We start from the raw sequence: 18185 nt of genomic DNA on the forward strand, positions 1-18185 counted from the left end.
TAATATTAGTATTAGTTATACTAGTAGTGACATTAGTTATACTAATAGTTATATTAGTATTAGTTATTATTAATACTATATATTATACTAATAGTGATATTAATACTATATATAGTTATAATGATTAGTATAACTACATTAGTTTTAGTTATAGTGATTTAACATAACTATATTAGTATAAGTTATAGTGAATCAGTGATTTAGTGTAGGTATAATACTATAAGTTATAACTATAGTCTATAATAATATTAGTATAAATATTAGTATTAGTTAAAGTGGATTACTAATAGTATTAGTATTAGACCATAAATCTAATTAATATACTAATGTATATTAGTATTACTAATATATTTATCAAAAGGAATATGTTGAGAATTTATTAAGTCAAAAAATATAATTAATACAAGATATTGTTATATAAAATTTATATGAATAATACTTTAGTTATTATTCATTAGTATTATATGTTATTCTAAATTTATAGATTAGTGTTTATCCATTAGTATTACATGTTGATGTTATTATGCATCTTAGTGTTTATAGTATATTATATATACATTAGTATTACATGTTATTATATTTATACATTAGTAATTTAGTGTTACAACTTACATGTAACATGGTAGTAATATTATAAATTTGTAATAGTATGATATTTACATATAGTCATATACTAAACTATTATTATTTATTAGTCAATTTAGTCTATATATTATAGTATAAATATATTATTTAACTAGTATATTATTGAATTTAACTAACTATATAAGATATAGTTGTATAAAATTTAAATGATTAATATATAGAAAAACACATATTTTTTATAAAATATGTATAAAATCGGAGGCGGAGTCGGAGGACCAAGTCGGAGGTGGAGGCGGATTGTCAGAGGCGGATCGGAGCGGAGTCGGAGTCGGTTCTTCAATGACTCTAACTCCGACTCCGACTCTGACTTCCAATAGGGAAAAAACTCCGACTCCGACTCCGACTTATCGGAGTCGGAGCGGACTCGGAGAGGAGCCGGAGCGAAGTCGGATTCGGAGTCAGATTGTCAAATTTTTGCTCAGCCCTAATCCCACTCTACATATAAATAGCAAAAGGTGGGCGTCCCGACTCCCGACAAACGCTTCGTTACAACATAGGGAGAGAAGACTTGCCACTGAAGGAAACAGGCAGAAAAAAGTTACCCAGATCATCTATAAAAAAGTCCGGTGCATCCTTAAGTAAAGATCATCTATTAATGGAGACGAACATCGGACATGTGAAGGACGTACAAAAGGATGCCCAAAGCGAGAAAAGGAGATGCTTTAATTAAAAAGACTTTGACGACAAAGGAATCGAAAAGAACTATTTGTAAACGACACAGTATTTCACTTTATGAACCGTTCAAAACTTCAACTTCAACATCAACTTCAACTCCCTGGTTCATCCGTACGTACGCCTAACATGCACTGCTGATTTACCCGGTTGCCGTTAAAAAACAACATTTTCGTCCTATATATATGAGATGATATTAGAATCAAATGGAGAGTAGTGCAGAAGAAAAGGAAAGGGTAGTCAGGATGTAACTTGTAAAAATACATAAACAGAGAATAAACTTAGGCGTTGTTTGTTTTCACAAATCATCTCATCTCATCTTACTTCATTGTTACAACTTTTTCAAATCTCTATACAAATAAAATAAACAATTCAATTTTTTTAAATTTTAAAATAAAAATAATATTAAAAAATATATTCTAACAATATTTTATTAATTTTTTAACTTTAATCTCAACTCATCTCATCTCATCTCTAAAAACAAACGAGACCTTAGAATGCAAGCAAGAATAAAAGACAACAAGAAGAGATTCTTAAACCTAGGATTTGATTTTCCTATGTCTGTGGTTTTGGGTGACTAGATCTTACCACTTTTTTACTTAATCATTAAGTTAAAAAAAAAAATTAAAATAGATTTCGGTAGAAATCTTCAATGGGCATAGTGTTTTCCAAAGAAATAAATTTGAAACTCGTACTTTCTGGTAAACGAAAAAGGTGCTGCAGGTACATATATACATGGAAGCTTGTTGGAAAGACCATTAATAGATCATACTTGTTAGATTTTTTGTACTTTTTTCTTTTTTCTTCTCTCAGCAAAATCCATTAATCCTCTGTTCCTCCTCTTGGTTACCTTTTTCATTTATTAATTGATTTATCCCCCTGATCTGATCTCACCTTATTATAAATAAGTTAGATTCAGACCTGCTTGTTTCTTCATGTACTCATCTAGAACCTTGAGACATCGTCGTTGTCGTCGTCGTCTTTGTTTCCAGTTTCCTTCTATTTTGATCCCAAGTAAAAGGATGTTCTATCACACTCATGAGTCCATAATTTGTGATGTCCGATCGACAATATTAGTACAGCGGCGAAAACAAGATTAATAACGACACTTTCAACGGACAAACTCTTGACAATTTGGCGTGTTCCGCTAGAAATAAAAGATAAAGAAGTGGAGTTCGCTTTAGAATTATATTCTTTATTCGCATTTTTTGATAAAATGAGGTGAAATTAAAATTAAAAAATTGAATAAAATATTATTAAAATATATTTTTTAATATTATTTTTATTTTATAATTTAAAAAAATTAAATTATTTATTTTATTTTATATAAAAATTTAAAAAAACTATAATAATTAAATAGAATTAAATGAGAGATTCTTAAAATTTGGAATTTTGTTGTTGAAAGCAAACGAGGCAAGTATGCATGGAATAATGCAAGAAAAATTCCTTACCCAGAGAGAGATCGAGATCGTTTTCGTTAGAATTATTCCTAAAAGAGTATTCAGGAAAGACGCTAGCAAGTACGCGTATGTTCGCAAGCTGGGCATGAATATTTAAAGTGTACGTTTAGATGTTGAATTGAGATGATAAAATATTATTTTTTAATATTATTATTATTTAAAAGTTTAAAAAAATTAAATTATTTATTATATTTTATATTAAAATTTTAAAAAATTATAATAAAAAATTGAGATAAATTAAAATAGATTTAAGAACAAGTGAAGGCTAAACCTTGTCATGACCAAACGCGCGATCGAAAACAAACAAGGAGGAGAAATTGCTGTCTACTAGTGTAGTTTTTTTTCCATTAAAGTTGATATTTTTTCAATTATGTACGTCTTTGAAGCCAAACATTTCTGAACTGGACTATACCCATTACCAAAAAAAATGGCTTAATTATGAGACAAAAATGGTTATAAATAATCAAATATCCTTTGAATAATCGATTCGTCTCCATCTTCAAAGATTGTTTTTTTTCTCTTTTCAGAGAGATGATCTGACGGTTAGTAATTCATGATGATCTAATGAAAACTTCATTCAAATCTAAACAAATAATAATGAAGCGTATTATTTTGTACATATAAGAGTGCAATGTACGTACAACTTTTCAGTTTAGATTCGAAATTATTAGAATTATCAATTTAGACACTAAACTTCCATTTTTTAACCCTCAATCATGGACTCGTGAGAAAGATAGAGAACTCACAATGAGTTTGTAAAACCCATTTTTATGTAAAATTTAAAGAAAAATAGCTTGAAACTACTTCCAACGGATCATTTATTTTCAAATGTATTTTACATTTTACTATAGTGTTCAGTTAAATGTAGAGTGAACTACTTACAAATGTAAAAATATTTTATTTATTTATTGTCTTTTCATATACTTTATCTCTCACAATAATTTCTCTCTCTTTGTACTTTTTTTTCAACAAATTATTAAATAATATAATCTAAAAAAAATAGATAAACTAATGTATAGTATATTATAAAAGTTAATATGTAAAATAAAAATAAATAAATTTTGATGATGTATTTTAAAAAATAAGATATATAAATCATTGAGACTTCTCTCTTTTTTTTAAAAAGAAAAATAAAATACTTTGCTTTTGTTTTATTTTATTATCTAACATGAGAGTCTTGTACACCTGAATATAAGCTAGCACGATTGAGGTCACGTGTCAAACTATTTTATAATGTCCCGGTTGCAATTGGTTATATTTTAAATGATAGACATGAAATGACTATTTTTAACAAAGAGTAACGTGACATGGAAAACGTTTGAAGCTGGAAATTAACCACACTCACGTAGCCCTCATCCCAAAAATTAAAAACCTAAATACTGTCCATTAATTCAAACTCATTAGTCTCTCCAATGTTTATTATAAAATAATTTTAAAAATATTAATTATTTCAAAAATCATCTAACTCCATCAAATAGCTTTTGTACTAGGAAGGGTGGTTTATGAGAATAGCATCATTGCACAAGAACTTTTCCACCGTCTCAAAAGAAAAAAAAAAAAAAGGAAAACAAGGTCTAATGGTTATCAAAATTGACATGAAAAAAGACATTTGATTTTATGGAATGGTAGTTCTTAATTAAGATTCTCACATGTCTAAGATTTCATTCTACTTGGATCAATTGGATAAAGAAGTGTATCTCTACTTTTACTTTCTCTATTGTTATTATTAGATGGAGGGGTGCCCACGTGGGGCTGACCCTCTCCTGCTTGTAACGCATGTAACGCATGGCTTAAAGCCATGCGTTACTGCCGTTCCATGACACAATTGAAGGCTGGCCTTTAAGGCCAGCCGTGCATAGGAGAACTATATATAGTCCTCCTCAATTGTGTTTTTAGCACTATCTGAAAAGTAGAAAAAGAATCTATCTCTTTTTGTTCTCTCTTGATAAAATACTTAGGCTATAGATTTGTTAAGTGTTACTCTAGTTCCATACTACGAAGTACACTTTCGCCACTAAGAGGAAACGCTTGGAGTTTATCAATCTGGAAAAACTTGTGGAGTAATTCTTTAAGCTGAGTTTGAGGTATTTTTCCGCTGTGCATTCTAACATTGGTATCAGAGCTATTTTTTAAATTGCTTCCAGTTTATAATATTTTCTCGCTTATGCTTAAGATTTGTATGGTGTTTTTTTTATCCGCTTTTTTTTTATCTGTTTAAAAAAAAATGCGCACCAGGTGGTGCTGCGAGCACCAACGCAGTGGTGCTGCTCGCACCACAGCGGTGCAGCGCGCACCAGCGAGGTGCATCGCGCACCAGCGAGGTGCAGCGCGCACCACCGCGGTGCAGCGCGCACCAGCGAGGTGCAGCGCGCACCACCGCGGTGCAGCGCGCACCAGAGAGGTGTTGCGCGCACCACGGAGGTGCAGCGGCGTGCTGCTGTGGAACAGCTACTGTTCACGTGAACAGTAGCCGATGGAGGAAGAAGATGACCATTAGGTCATTTGACTTCCATGGGCTTGGGCCTCACGGCCCAGCTCAAACGTTTTTTTTTTTTTTTTTTTTTTTTTTTTTTCTGATGACACGGGCTGGGCTTGGCCCAATTTGTTTTTGGGCCATTCGGCCCTTCAGTGTTCAATAAAATAAAAAAATAAAAAAAACTGGGCAATTTTTTTTTAATCCAACTTTATCAAGCCCATTTTTTTTTTAACAGAAAATAAAAGGAGGGGATGAAATTTGCATGACTTAATATATGCTAAGATATATTGTTATATTACATGTGATTTTTTATTTAATGTTTTAGATTAAATTTGATCACATGTGAATATATTGTTATATTCATGCTATTTTTTTATTCCATTATTTTAAATTACATGTGATCTTTTATTTAATTTGTTATATTAAATGTGATTACATGTATATGTGAATTGAACATGTGGATATGTGATTATTTTATCATTTATGAATGTTAGGCTTGAATGTTTATACATTAGTCTTTATTGATAAAATAGAAAAATTTCCACGAAATAGTCTTAGTTAGAATTGTCAGTGTAAATGATAGACTGAAAAAAAATTGCAGTGACCCCAGTAAGAACTGTAAATGCACTGTATAGCCAAAAGACCACAGTGACCCCAGTAAGAACTGTAAATGCACTGATGCAACAAGAAAAATAGACTGTAATGGTCTTATATGAACCATCTTTATAGACTGGCCCAACAGGTTACTGTGGTTGGAGTAGCTGTCCTTGTAGACTGGCCTAAAAGGTTACTGCAATTTTAGTAGGTTATGTCTTTACATGTGACTAGGACTAGATGACTACTTAAGATAGTGGGAGTATGGTTGAGATTTATGATTAATTCTCCCATATTTTTTTTTTGAATTTGCGCGGGAATTAGGTTAGAAATTTAATAATTGGATATTGTGGCGCAAGAGATGATTATGAAGTCTAGCGATTTTTCGATCTTGAGACATGTCTAAATTATTTTTTTTCTAACTTGGATGGACGCGGCAGATTTCTTAGGTGCGTGTGTAATATCCCTTCTTTGCGTATTGTAGTGAAATGGCATCCAAGAGTATAGTTGCCAATTTAAACAAAGGGGAGAAATTGGATGGGGAGAACTACAACATTTGGCATCGCAAGATCCAATATGTTTTAGATGAGCAAGAGGTCTTGGAGGCCTTATCTCACTCCCTTACTGAGCCCGGGGAAAGGACCTCGGAAAAACACAAAATAGATCAACTAGCCTATACTCAATGGGCTAAGAAAAGTCAGTGCGCACGTATAATAATGTTAAGCAGCATGCACAATGATCTAATGTGTGAGTTCGAGATCTATGACACTGCCCAAAGCATGTGGGAAGCTTTGAAGTTGAAGTTTGGTGGAACTTCAGCCACTAGGTTGCGTGGGTTAACCATGAGGTTTGACTCCTATAAGATCCACTCTGACCACATGATGAAGCAGCATCTTAGGGCTATATCAACCATGATTCACGAACTTAAGTCGGCAGGAAACAACCTGACTGATGAACAGCAAGTCCAGGCAGTGATAAGATCACTGCCAAATTCTTGGGAGAATATGAGCCAGAACCTGACGCATAACGAGAATATCAAAGACTTTGATGATGTCTTGCGTCACTTGGAATTGGAGGCTGAGCGCTTAGAGGCTGCTAAGCCCAATCATACGGCCTATGTGGCTGATTCTGGTTCGCGTAAGGCATCAAGGCCTAAACGCAAGAAGTCCAAGAATGGTGTAGCTGCTGGACAAATTAAGAAGGTGTCAGGAACTTCTCAGCGCAGCAAGAGGGGCAAGCGCGGGAAGAACAAGTCAAAATTAGAGTGCTTCAACTGTGGAAAGAATGGCCACTTCGCTCGTGACTGCACTGAGCCGAAGAAGGTACACTCTGACTTTTCTCGCATTATTTTTGTAACTAGCCATGTGATGGTTGCTCACTCCTATCCTGTGTGGACCGTTAATTCAGGAGCGACCGAACACATAGCGCGAGATAGAGTCGAATTTGTGGAGTATCGCCGGATTCCAGCTAGGAGCCGTGATATCAAGGTGGGGAATGGAGCTAGCGTGGAGGTACTGGGACTTGGTACCTACAAGCTGGACTTGCGGGGTGGCCGCACTCTTTTCCTTCACAATGTGCTATACGCTCCCGAGATCCGACGAAACTTACTTTCTGTAGTCACTCTATTAAGACTTGGTTTTCGTATTGTATTTGAAAACAATTATGTTTCCTTTTATTTGGGTCATGTGTTTTATGGTAATGTTTTTCTACAAGACGGTTTTATGATATTGAATTTAGATTATTCAAATATAAATGAGTCAATTGCTTTTCTTTTTACATCTGATAATTTGGATTCATATAAATGGCATGCTAGGCTTGGCCATATAGGGCAAGATAGAATGATTAGGTTAGCTAGAGAAGGCCTTATAGGCAATCTCGCTAAGGTCATCTTGCCCACATGTGAACATTGTCTAATGGGAAAAGCTAAGAGAAAACCGTTTGGAAAAGCTACTAGGGCATCTTTTCCACTGCAATTAGTACACTCTGACATCTGTGGTCCAATGAGTGTGAGGGCAAGATACGGAAGTGTCTACTTCATCACATTTATAGATGATTTTTCACGTTACAGTCATGTCTACTTAATCTCCCATAAGTCTGAAGCATTGGAATGCTTTAGGCGATATCTAAGAATGATTGAGAATCAGTTAGATAAGAGTTTAAAAGCTCTAAGAACTGACCGAGGACGAGAATATCTCTCTGAGCAATTTAAAAGGCTCTGTGATGAAAAAGGAATCAAAAGACAGTTGACGATGCCAAATACGCCGAAGCAAAATGGCATGGCGGAAAGGAGAAATTGAACACTGCTTGAGATGGTTAGGTCAATAATGGTGCAAGCAAACCTACCAATTTCTTTTTGGGGGGATGCACTTTTGACTGCTGCCTACATTCTTAACCGAGTGCCCTCCAAATCAGTAACTTCCACCCCATATGAACTATGGACCGGCGAGAAACCCAGTTTGAGTAACTTGAGGCCATGGGGTTCAACGAGTTTTGTTCACAATATTTCTCATAAGTATGGGAAGTTAGGCCCTAGAGGGAAGAAGTGTATCTTTATAAGGTACTCAGAACACTCTAAAGGGTATTTATTAATAGGTGAACAATCTGATAGAAGTGTGACTGAGATTGAGTCACGAGATGTGGATTTCATTGAAGATGAGTTTCCAAGTAGAGGTGAGGTTGATAGGAGTTTAGAACTTCATGAGATTGTGGAACAAGAGGAAAGTGCTCCAAGAAATTTAGTTGAGAATGAGGAAGAAATTCTTCAAGCTTCTACAAATTATTTGAATCCGAGCGGGAGCACATTACTTGTCAATCAATCACAACAACCTCAGCCGCGTAGAAGCACACATGAAAGTATTCCCCGTCGTCGTTTTGAGATTGAAGGGGAAGCTTTTATGGTAGCTCCGCATGATGATGACGAGCCTAGGACAATTTATGAGGCTCTCTCATCGTCTACTAAAGATGAGTGGATGAAAGCTCTTAATGATGAGATTGAGTCTATGAAAACTAACCAGGTCTGGGATCTGGTTGATCTACCAATAAGGCGTAAGACTATTGGGAACAAATGGGTTCTTAAGGTCAAACGCAAGTCGGATGGATCAATAGATAAGTACAAAGCTTGCTTAGTGGCGAAAGGATATACCCAACAGGAAGGTATAGACTATGAGGAGACTTTTTCACTAGTGGTGAGGTTTGCCTCAATTCGCCTGATTCTAGCTATAGTAGCAAACATGGATTTGGAACTCTACCAGATGGACGTTAAGACAGCATTTCTCAATGGAGAACTAGATGAGGAGATCTATATGGATCAACCAACTGGTTTTGTGGTCAAAGGTCATGAGGGCAAAATGTGCAAGCTCAAATGACCTATATATGGCCTAAAGCAATCATCTGGACAATGGTACCTCAGATTCCATCGAGCCATTCTCTCGAATGGGTTTACGATGATCACAGAGGATCATTGTATTTATGTCAAAAGGTCTAAGAAGAGTTTCATTATGTTGTCATTATATGTTGACGACATACTACTAGCTGGAAATAATAAAGGGTTGATAGTCGCCACAAAAGAGTGGTTATCCTTCAATTTTGAGATGAAGGATATGGGTAAGGCAGAATACATTCTGGGAGTTAAGATCTACAGAGATCGCTCAAAGAGACTTTTATGTTTGTCTCAACAGACTTACATAAAGGAAGTCCTCGAGCGCTTCCTAATGAATGGATGTAAACCCATTGACACCCCTGTTGCAAGGAGCGAGAACTTATCTAAAGTGATGTGTCCTAAGACTTAAAAAGAAAATGAAAAGATGGCCCGTGTCCCTTATGCTAATGATGTGGGTAGTCTGATGTACGTAATGATGTGTACTCGACCTGACATATGCTATGAAGTTGGCTTAGTGAGTAGATTCCAATCAAACCCCGAACTAGCTCACTGGAAAGCGGTCAAAAGGATTATGCGATATCTCAAGGGAACTGCGGACTATGTGCTGTGCTATCAGGGTTCAGATTTGCAGCTAAAAGGTTACAGTGATGCCGATTAGGGCAGCGACCTAGATGAGCGCAAATCAACCACTGTGTATGTCTTTCTGCTCAACCAAGGCGCCATTACATGGAGCAGCAAGAAACAACCCTGTATAGCTTTATCCACCATGGAGGCAGAATACATAGCTTGTTCTGCAGCAGTTCAAGAAGCTGTTTGGTTACGGAGGTTTCTCAAGCATTTAGACATTGGCACGGATACATCAGATACAGTGACAATATTCTGCAATAGCATGGTAGCTGTCGCATATGCTAAGGACTCAAAGTATCATGGAAGAACCAAACACATAGATATCAGATATCACTACATCAGAGACATGATAGCGCAAAAGGAAGTGGTTCTGAAACATCTTTCTACGAGTCGCATGGTTGCTGATCCCTTAACGAAACCTATAGCAAAAGATGTCTTCGAGGCTCATGTTAGGAATCTAGGACTGCGTAGACTATAAATGTAATTTGTGTTTCAAATGACATAAAGATGTAACATTTCCTTTGGGATATTAATATAATATGATTCAGTTCTTGTCTTTATCGTATTGTTTTTAATACACACACAAGATATGTCAACAGGCTTAGATCGGCTCACTCACAAGAGCGATCGCCTCTAGCGCTTAAGTAGCGAGTAGAGATGAGACATTGTGTCCCTAGGTACTTGTCCACAGGGATAAGTTGGTTGACACAAAGTTATGTCGCCTTAATGGGAGCTAAGATGAGGTCCATTGATAGGACTATGCATAGGTTACCCTACCATCTATGTAGCCTATAGTAAGCTAGATGCGAGTTCCTCTTTGACGCCTTGGAGACGTGCAAATTGAGGAATTCGGGTTAGACGCTTAAGGAGCGGCTAGACTGAAATCTGTACGGTGTTGACATAGACATATGCTCTTTGAGAAAGAGAAATCCACCGTAGCATGTGTTTCATACTATATGTGCTTATAAGACCATATGAGTAAGTGAGTAAAATGTTTCCCTCTTTCTCACTGTGTGAGTCTCATTTCTTAAAAAATGTTCTTTACTTTTAACTATATCACGAGATGAAGGTTGTGATGTTTGCTACTTTGGTATGATGTCTATGGCCACGATTGATACGGTCTAAAGAGGCATTGTTGGGAAAGCAGTTCGACCAAAGTTGAGTGATATGAGTGTAAAGGGAAAACTGTTCAATATCATATCTTCGATAGTGTTTGCTGACGTCATACAAATGACGCTACATCTCGGTAGCGGCTAAAGGTTGTGAACACATTAAAATATTTGGAGGTAGTCAAGCATTGTTCTGAGTTTTTAAATTCAAGAGGGTTTGAAAATGCTTGATCTTGATGCGATCGAATAAGTCTAGGACATGACCAGACACGTTAGGGATGTTACTATGCTGGTCTTCTCTGGGAGAGATTTGGTATATGTACTCCCTCCTTTCTACAGATGTGCTTGGTGGTCGCACGGCCTATTTATTTGTATGAACAAGATTGAGAACATTAGAGAGATGTTGACCTGGGGTTATGCACACCGTGTGCCAGTGGGAGATATTAGATGGAGGGGCGCCCACGTGGGGCTGACCCCCTCCTGCTTGTAACGCATGGCTTTAAGCCATGCGTTACTTGTAACACATGTAACACATGGCTTAAAGCCATGCATTACTGCCGTTCCATGACACAATTGAAGGCTGGCCTTTAAGGCCAGCCATGCATAGGAGGACACTTTCGCCACTAAGAGGAAAGTGTCCTGAAAAGTAAAAAAAGACTCTCTCTTTTTGTTCTCTCTTGATAAAATACTTAGACTGTGGATTTGTTAAGTGTTACTCTAGTTCCATACTACTAAGTACACTTTCGCTACTAAGAGGAAACGCTTAGAGTTTATCAATCTGGAAAAACTTGTGGAGCAATTCTTTAAGCTGAGTTTGAGGTATTTTTCCACTGTGCATTCTAACAGTTATCAATAGAGTCCCTAAATGTTTCTTTCATCCCTCAAGAGGTATGAGACAAGGAGACGCATTGTCCCCTATCCTGTTTATTATTGGCATTGGAGTTCTTTCTCTTTAATTGCTAAAGAAGAAAGCCTAGGTCTCTTAAATGGTATTAATATCAGTAGAATTGGACCTACTCTAACACACTTACTCTTTGCTCATGATTGGGTCCTCCTTGGAAAAGCCACTACACAAAATGTCCAATCCTTTCAGAAATGCATAGAAAAATATTCAAGTCTGGATATAAAGTTCATTTTGGAAAATCCCCAATTTAATTCAGCTAGAATACTATTCCTCAAGAAAAAAGATACACAAAAATTATGTTAGGTATCAAATATGCCAATTCTATAATTAAATATCTAGGAATCCATATTGCTTTCACCACCTCAAGAATGACCTACTTTGATGAGATTCGGGAAAAAATAACTAAAAAACTTGCTAGGTGAAAAGCAAAACTCATTTCTCAAGCGGGTAAGAGTGTTATTCCATCCTACATCATGTCAACCATATGGATCTCCAATCTATTTCAAAAAACATTGATAGGTCCTTTATGAAATTTTGGTGGAGATTCAATCCAAACAAATATCACAATTTCACACAAAAATCTTAGAAATCAATATGTCAATCAAAATCTATGGGAGATCTTGGATTAAGGTTGACTTCAAACTTTAACAAAGCTCTCTTTTGCAAGCTAAGTTGGCATATGATAAATGGGAGCAAATTCATTTTGAAGACAACCCTTGAGCACAAGTATCTAAAAAACCTCTTTGGTGATTGAATAATTAAGCCTATAATTAGAAACACAAGAATGCTTCTACAATCTTTTGATGGTTGGAGCATTCGAAAAATACATTAAGATCACAATCGATGTGCGCATTATATTGCGCAATGAGCTACTTCAAATTGTATTTATGGAAGCATACCCCTTATTTCTATCCCTCAATGTCTTTTAGATTTTCACAGTGGAAAAGATCCACCTGAAGTAGTCTGTAACTATGGTAGTTAAACGGCTACCTGCTACAATTTCAATTTCAATGCAGTAATGTGCGCAATCTTTAAAAAAAAGTGAGATCTATTATTAAAAAAATATTTTTTAACCTGAGTTTTATATACATTTATTTTTTCAAAGAAAGTACGCGTGAATTCTAAGATTGTAAATATTATTTCTCTTTAACAAAAATGGAAAACCTATGATACATTGAAAAATCCATAAGTTCAATAAGTACTAAATTGATATTTAGCCCTTGAATTAATTTGTTATGCGCACAACTAATTGGAAAAATAGAACATGGATTTGAATTTGTTAGTGTTTAGAGCGGAAGATAGACAAACACAAATAGTAGCCATCACAATATTTATAATTGATTGAATTTTTTTTTGGATAATATTAAATATTTAATAAATGCTAAATAATAATCTCTCACATTTTAAATTTTAGAAGTAAAAGATGTTTATTTATTGGCTTAGTTGGAGAAAATGTGGGCGAACCGAATCAACTAGAAAGTACACTACTCGCATTCGTAACGTGGAGGCCAACAGAGAGAGAAATGAGAAGCCCATTCATACATATCCACACACACAGTTGTCGGTCATTTAAAACTCGATCCTCATTTCGATCCTATCAATACTCGCATAAAGAAAGTGAAAACCGAATAGAAATACCATCATCATCGTCGTCCTCGTAACCTCGGATCGGAAGAGAAAATGGGCCAAGTGGATTTGGTGCTGCCTAAGGAGTATGGCTATGTGGCCATCGTTCTCATTCTCTACTGCCTTGTCAATTTCTGGATGGCTGGCCAAGTTGGCAAGGCTCGAAAAAGGTCCCCCCTTCCTCAGTCCTCTATTCTGATGGCGTTTTTGTTCCTCCCAATCTTTAATTCTGTATGTATATTTTATTAAATGAAGAGAAAATTTTCTATTTTGTTGCGATTGTCAACAGGTTCAACGTGCCATATCCTACCCTCTACGCTCTAGAATCTGATAACAAAGATGCAAAGTTTTTCAACTGTGTTCAGGTTTTGGTCCTTCCCCATTTTTTTTTGGGAGTAATTTCCGTACCCTCATATAATGAATTCTTGCGTGTTGTGCATGCAGAGAGGGCATCAGAACTCGCTGGAGATGATGCCCATGTTTTTCATGCTGATGATGCTGGGAGGGATGAGGCATCCTTGCACATGTGCGGCGCTTGGTTTACTCTACACCGTATCTCGCGTTTTCTACTTCAAAGGCTACGCCACGGGCGATCCCCAGAAGCGTCTCACGGTCGGGAAATATGGCTTCTTGGCCTTGTTGGGGCTTATGGTCTCCACTGTTTCATTTGGGGTCAGTCTTCTTCTTTGATCGATTTGCCTTTTGCTTTCTGTAACTACCGGTGCTTGGTTTCGTATGTTGGGTGTTGAATGAGTGACCAGTGTGTTTGAGTTTCAAAGGTTTTAGGCTTCTCTGTGGGTAATCTGACGGTAATCTGTTTTAAATACGCTTCCGAATTACTTCATAGTTGCTAAATTTTCTTCTTTTTCTTTTTTCTTTACAATGACTAAGAGTGTATTTGGATGTTGACGTGAGTTGAGTTGAGATGATAAAATATTGTTAGAATATTATTTTTTAATATTATTATTATTTTGAGATTTGAAAAAGTTGAATTATTTATTATATTTTGTGTTGAAATTTGAAAAAATTGTAATGATGAGTGGAGAATAATTGGAGATCCTAACAAAGCCTAAATCTCATTAGCCAAAAAAAGAAAGAACAATAAGACTAATGGGGTTTAGCCAATCAGTTAATTGTTACAACAATTTTGATACTTCCAAAGAGAAATTGCATATCCAAACAATTTGGTAAATTATAGTTTTAGCTGAATCGCCAACAATGTTAGGCCAAGTCGCTTTTGATCCACAAACAATTCACCCCAAATTACTTTTGACCCAAGCAAAGGTCATTTATATGAATGATAAGGAGAGATCGCTGCTTGGCCGTGGAGGGATTAATGATTCTCTGGCGGCGTCGTTTGTATTTGAAAAACTCTAATCATCACCATAGCACACACTAGACATGATTTTTTTATTTTTGTTTTTATTTTTTTCTTATCAAATATGTAGTGTATGGATAGAAGAATTCATTTAATTTAGTAAGAATTAAAACTAATAATAAAAAAATCAAGTGTGACGTCTAATATAAGAATGATAAGTAAACTGACCATCTGTATTTACGACGGTTTCCGTTGACAAAATTGTTTCGGAGAGATGGTAAGTGAAATATTGGTTAGATCGGTTTCTGATTGTTGATGTCAATATTTGCTCTCAAAATTTTCCAAGGATCTTTTTCCCATTAACATGGAAAAGACTTTAATTTGGCCGTCATGCACATATCTGGGATCAAGATCAAACGTTAATGGTTCGAGTTCCAATTAACTTGCCATCGTTCAACTGATAAAGATTACTTCTCCAAGCCCTCGAATCTCTTCATTTATATATATGTGCATTACTACATGACAAAGGTTTGACATCTCTATAATTCGTCCCGCATGAAGCTGAAAAAAGAAAGTTTCTGATTTGTAAGTGGCCTGAGATTTTTAGACCAGTCCCATGCATGTTAAGCAAGCAACATCGTACAAAAATACAGCAACAGTGCAATTATAAAGATCACAACCAAGCAGGTCCAATGCTATCAAGCATGTATTTATTACGCCCAGGATGTCAAAGTTAGGTGCATGCAACTGAAAGAACACAATTCTAGGTCAGCCTTGGAAGGCAGCAAGGTCAATGCCCTTGGTGGGGTTGACCGCAGGTGCATCAAATTTGCTGAAAAGTTTATAGGATGAAATGAGTGAAAGCACTGCATAGCAAGCCACTACGACGAATGTGATCACTACGGATGCTGTCGCCTTAAGACAGAACCCGCCAAAAGAACCACAAGCTGCACTCCAGGTAACGACTGCATCTCCCTTGTATGCCAGGAATAACAACTCCAATGACACGGCTCCAGCAGCCAGAATTGCGTAGGTGAGCACCTAGCCGCATTAACAGAGACAAATATCTCAATGCTGGTTCTTGCTTAATTTGTAGTGTTTTTTTTAAGTCTATTAAGTTTTTGAAAATCAACTAACCTGATCAAGGAAGAAGAAAGTCCAAGCGCTGGACATGGTGGAGGGGCGAGGCATGGCTACAATGATGGCTGAAAGAAGAGAATAGCCGGCACATATTCCATTGGCGTGTACCAAATACCTGCATAATGATGATTTTCATCGTCTATTAATTTTTGAAAAGAGATATATGAATCCTAATCTGGATTCCAAGTTTCCATGGGGGAGATATATTTACGGATATACTGCCAGGCCATATTTGAAAAATGTAAATGTCTACAAGACTACAACATAAAAATATACTTGAAAGAAAAATTAAGAGAAATGTTGTTCTTCATATGAGAAATGTTGATCTTCATATGCCACATCTTAAGTAATTGACCATTTAAGTGGTAGATATATGAAGTCGTTTAAAATGTGTTATATCACTATAGTGACCGAAGACGATAAAATCTAGAGTAAGGCCTGGTTTAGATAGAGAGATGCTTCTATCTCAACTATCTTATCTCATATTAATATTCAAACACCACAAACATAAACATTTTTCAATTTTAAATATTCAACTTTTTCATCTAATCATTACTTAATTATTACAACTTTCTTAAACTTCTAAACAAAACACAAAAAATAATACAATTTTTTCAAAATCCAAAACAAAAATAATATTCTAACAATATTTTAATTTTATAATATTTTTATTTAACTTTTTATTTTTCCTTGCCCAAAATCCCAAAAAACATTTTAAATCAAACAATTTCTAACTCATTTCATCTCAACTCAAATGTCTCACTACTATTCACAAATTATATCAACTTATCTCATCTCAACTCACTATCTAAATCAGCAATCAACTTCATAATGCAATTGCATTCAAGTGAATGAACAACTGAATTTATCTGCTAGAGCTATACTTGTTGCTTCCTTCCATGGCAATCTAAAAGCATCTCAGCAAATTAGCAATGGTGATGGTGATTGCTACAGGTGATGGTCCAGTATTTTTTTTTTACTGGAGGGGATAGTTTTTATGTCATATATAATAACAGTAGTCACTAATTTAACATAGCAGTTCCGTATATTTAGTCAATAGACCAAAAGGGAAGAAAAGCATAAATAGAAAGCTGATATATTTCAGTATTTGCAAAACAGAGTCGGGCCAAAATCAAATGTCATGATATCAATATGATCGAGCATAAGAATTTGTACCAAGTGTATCGAAAATCCGTTCCATTCTTGTTTGTTGGTTTAGTTTCATTTGTAGATTATTATGCAGATAGATTTGAGCTTTCTTTATGGCAATCTACTTAACGCCACAAATGTTCTTCAGTGTTCATCCGTCCATGGGATTTCAGTTTTCAAGAACATATTACCAGCAATACTTTAAAGCACTAACCCAAAGAAGAAATGTTCATAGAAACAATTACTAGGGAATGGGAAAAAGATATATAGTTGTTAGTTACTTGTCTATGAAATTGCAGCAGAAAGAACACCTGAATGCTCCAAGGTCGGAGTAAGAAATGGAACCGAAATCGTTGGTCTGAGAGTTCTTAAGCATGACTACGAGTGCCGCAACGCACAGACCCACGGGGACAAGACGCAGCAAGGTCTCTGCAGTGCGCATGGCGCTGCTGACGCTTCCTTCCTCCTCATACTCCTTCTCATCTCTTGGCCCCATGACCTCCATAGGAGACGTAGCTCGCTTCTCCGCCAACATTTTTGTTCTCTCCTCTCTTTTGGGGTCTTGTTTTGTTTTGTTTTTGGTGTACTCGATCGGCTAAGCAGGAGGTGGATCAAGTTCCTCTATTACTCATTTAATGGAGCCTGCAGCATGGTTGTTGAGCATTCAATGTCATCAAGGCAGCCCACGCTTTCCCAAGTGATAACACAGGATCAAGTTCGTGCATCTCTCTTGCCCAGAAATAGAATATAGATGAACAAAAAAGAAGTGATAGATGTAATTATATTTTTACATATAATTTTACTTATAAAATTTATTTTTTTAATTTTTTTAAAATTTAAAATTTTATAATTTTTAACCTATCATTAACTGACATACAGAGAAGTAAATATTTTATAAATTTTTTTAAAATACATTTAATATTTTTTAAACAAAAATAATACGTAAATTATATCCTCTCCCATTTCTCTCTATTTCTCTTTTTAAAGAAAAAATTCTTGGCAAGCAAAGTAGTATTAAAAGTAGGTTTTAAAGTGGGTTTTCACCAAGTTTTCTCTCCCAGCCGTTCTCTCCATTGCCACTCTCAG

At 35.7% G+C, this 18185-nt stretch overlaps 2 protein-coding genes across 3 annotated transcripts; one reads left to right on the forward strand and one right to left on the reverse strand.

The window, feature by feature from the left end:
• Positions 1 to 13432: 13432 nt before the first annotated feature.
• Positions 13433 to 14316, forward strand: LOC121252339 (microsomal glutathione S-transferase 3). Its single transcript, XM_041151948.1, has 3 exons — positions 13433 to 13662; positions 13782 to 13857; positions 13937 to 14316. The coding sequence occupies exons 1-3, from the start codon at positions 13547 to 13549 to the stop codon at positions 14180 to 14182; spliced, it is 438 nt and encodes a 145-aa protein (XP_041007882.1). The 5' UTR covers positions 13433 to 13546; the 3' UTR covers positions 14183 to 14316.
• A 1056-nt stretch (positions 14317 to 15372) lies between these two features.
• On the reverse strand, positions 15373 to 17772 carry LOC121252314 (CASP-like protein 2A1). Of its 2 annotated transcripts, none has more exons than XM_041151912.1 (3): positions 17381 to 17772; positions 15948 to 16065; positions 15373 to 15851 (listed from the first exon to the last, which is right to left on the reverse strand). In XM_041151912.1, exons 1-3 carry the CDS (start codon positions 17632 to 17634, stop codon positions 15579 to 15581), a joined length of 645 nt encoding a protein of 214 aa, XP_041007846.1. In that variant the 5' UTR covers positions 17635 to 17772; the 3' UTR covers positions 15373 to 15578. The 2 variants fall into 2 exon arrangements, with proteins under 2 accessions (XP_041007846.1, XP_041007847.1); XM_041151913.1 differs by having other exon boundaries at positions 17411 to 17739.
• Positions 17773 to 18185: the final 413 nt, after the last annotated feature.

Source organism: Juglans microcarpa x Juglans regia, chromosome 2S (assembly GCF_004785595.1).
Source record: "Juglans microcarpa x Juglans regia isolate MS1-56 chromosome 2S, Jm3101_v1.0, whole genome shotgun sequence".
NCBI classification, from domain to species: domain Eukaryota; kingdom Viridiplantae; phylum Streptophyta; class Magnoliopsida; order Fagales; family Juglandaceae; genus Juglans; species Juglans microcarpa x Juglans regia.

Coding starts and splice junctions, on each gene's coding strand:
- LOC121252339 (XM_041151948.1), top strand. CDS start 13,547: ATGGGCCAAGTGGATTTGGTGCTGCCTAAGGAGTATGGCTATGTGGCC. Junction 13,663..13,781: donor GTTGGCAAGGCTCGAAAAAG/GTCCCCCCTTCC, acceptor GATTGTCAACAG/GTTCAACGTGCCATATCCTA. Junction 13,858..13,936: donor AGTTTTTCAACTGTGTTCAG/GTTTTGGTCCTT, acceptor TTGTGCATGCAG/AGAGGGCATCAGAACTCGCT.
- LOC121252314 (XM_041151912.1), bottom strand. CDS start 17,634: ATGTTGGCGGAGAAGCGAGCTACGTCTCCTATGGAGGTCATGGGGCCA. Junction 16,066..17,380: donor TGCTGCAATTTCATAGACAA/GTAACTAACAAC, acceptor ATCATTATGCAG/GTATTTGGTACACGCCAATG. Junction 15,852..15,947: donor CTTTCTTCTTCCTTGATCAG/GTTAGTTGATTT, acceptor TAATGCGGCTAG/GTGCTCACCTACGCAATTCT.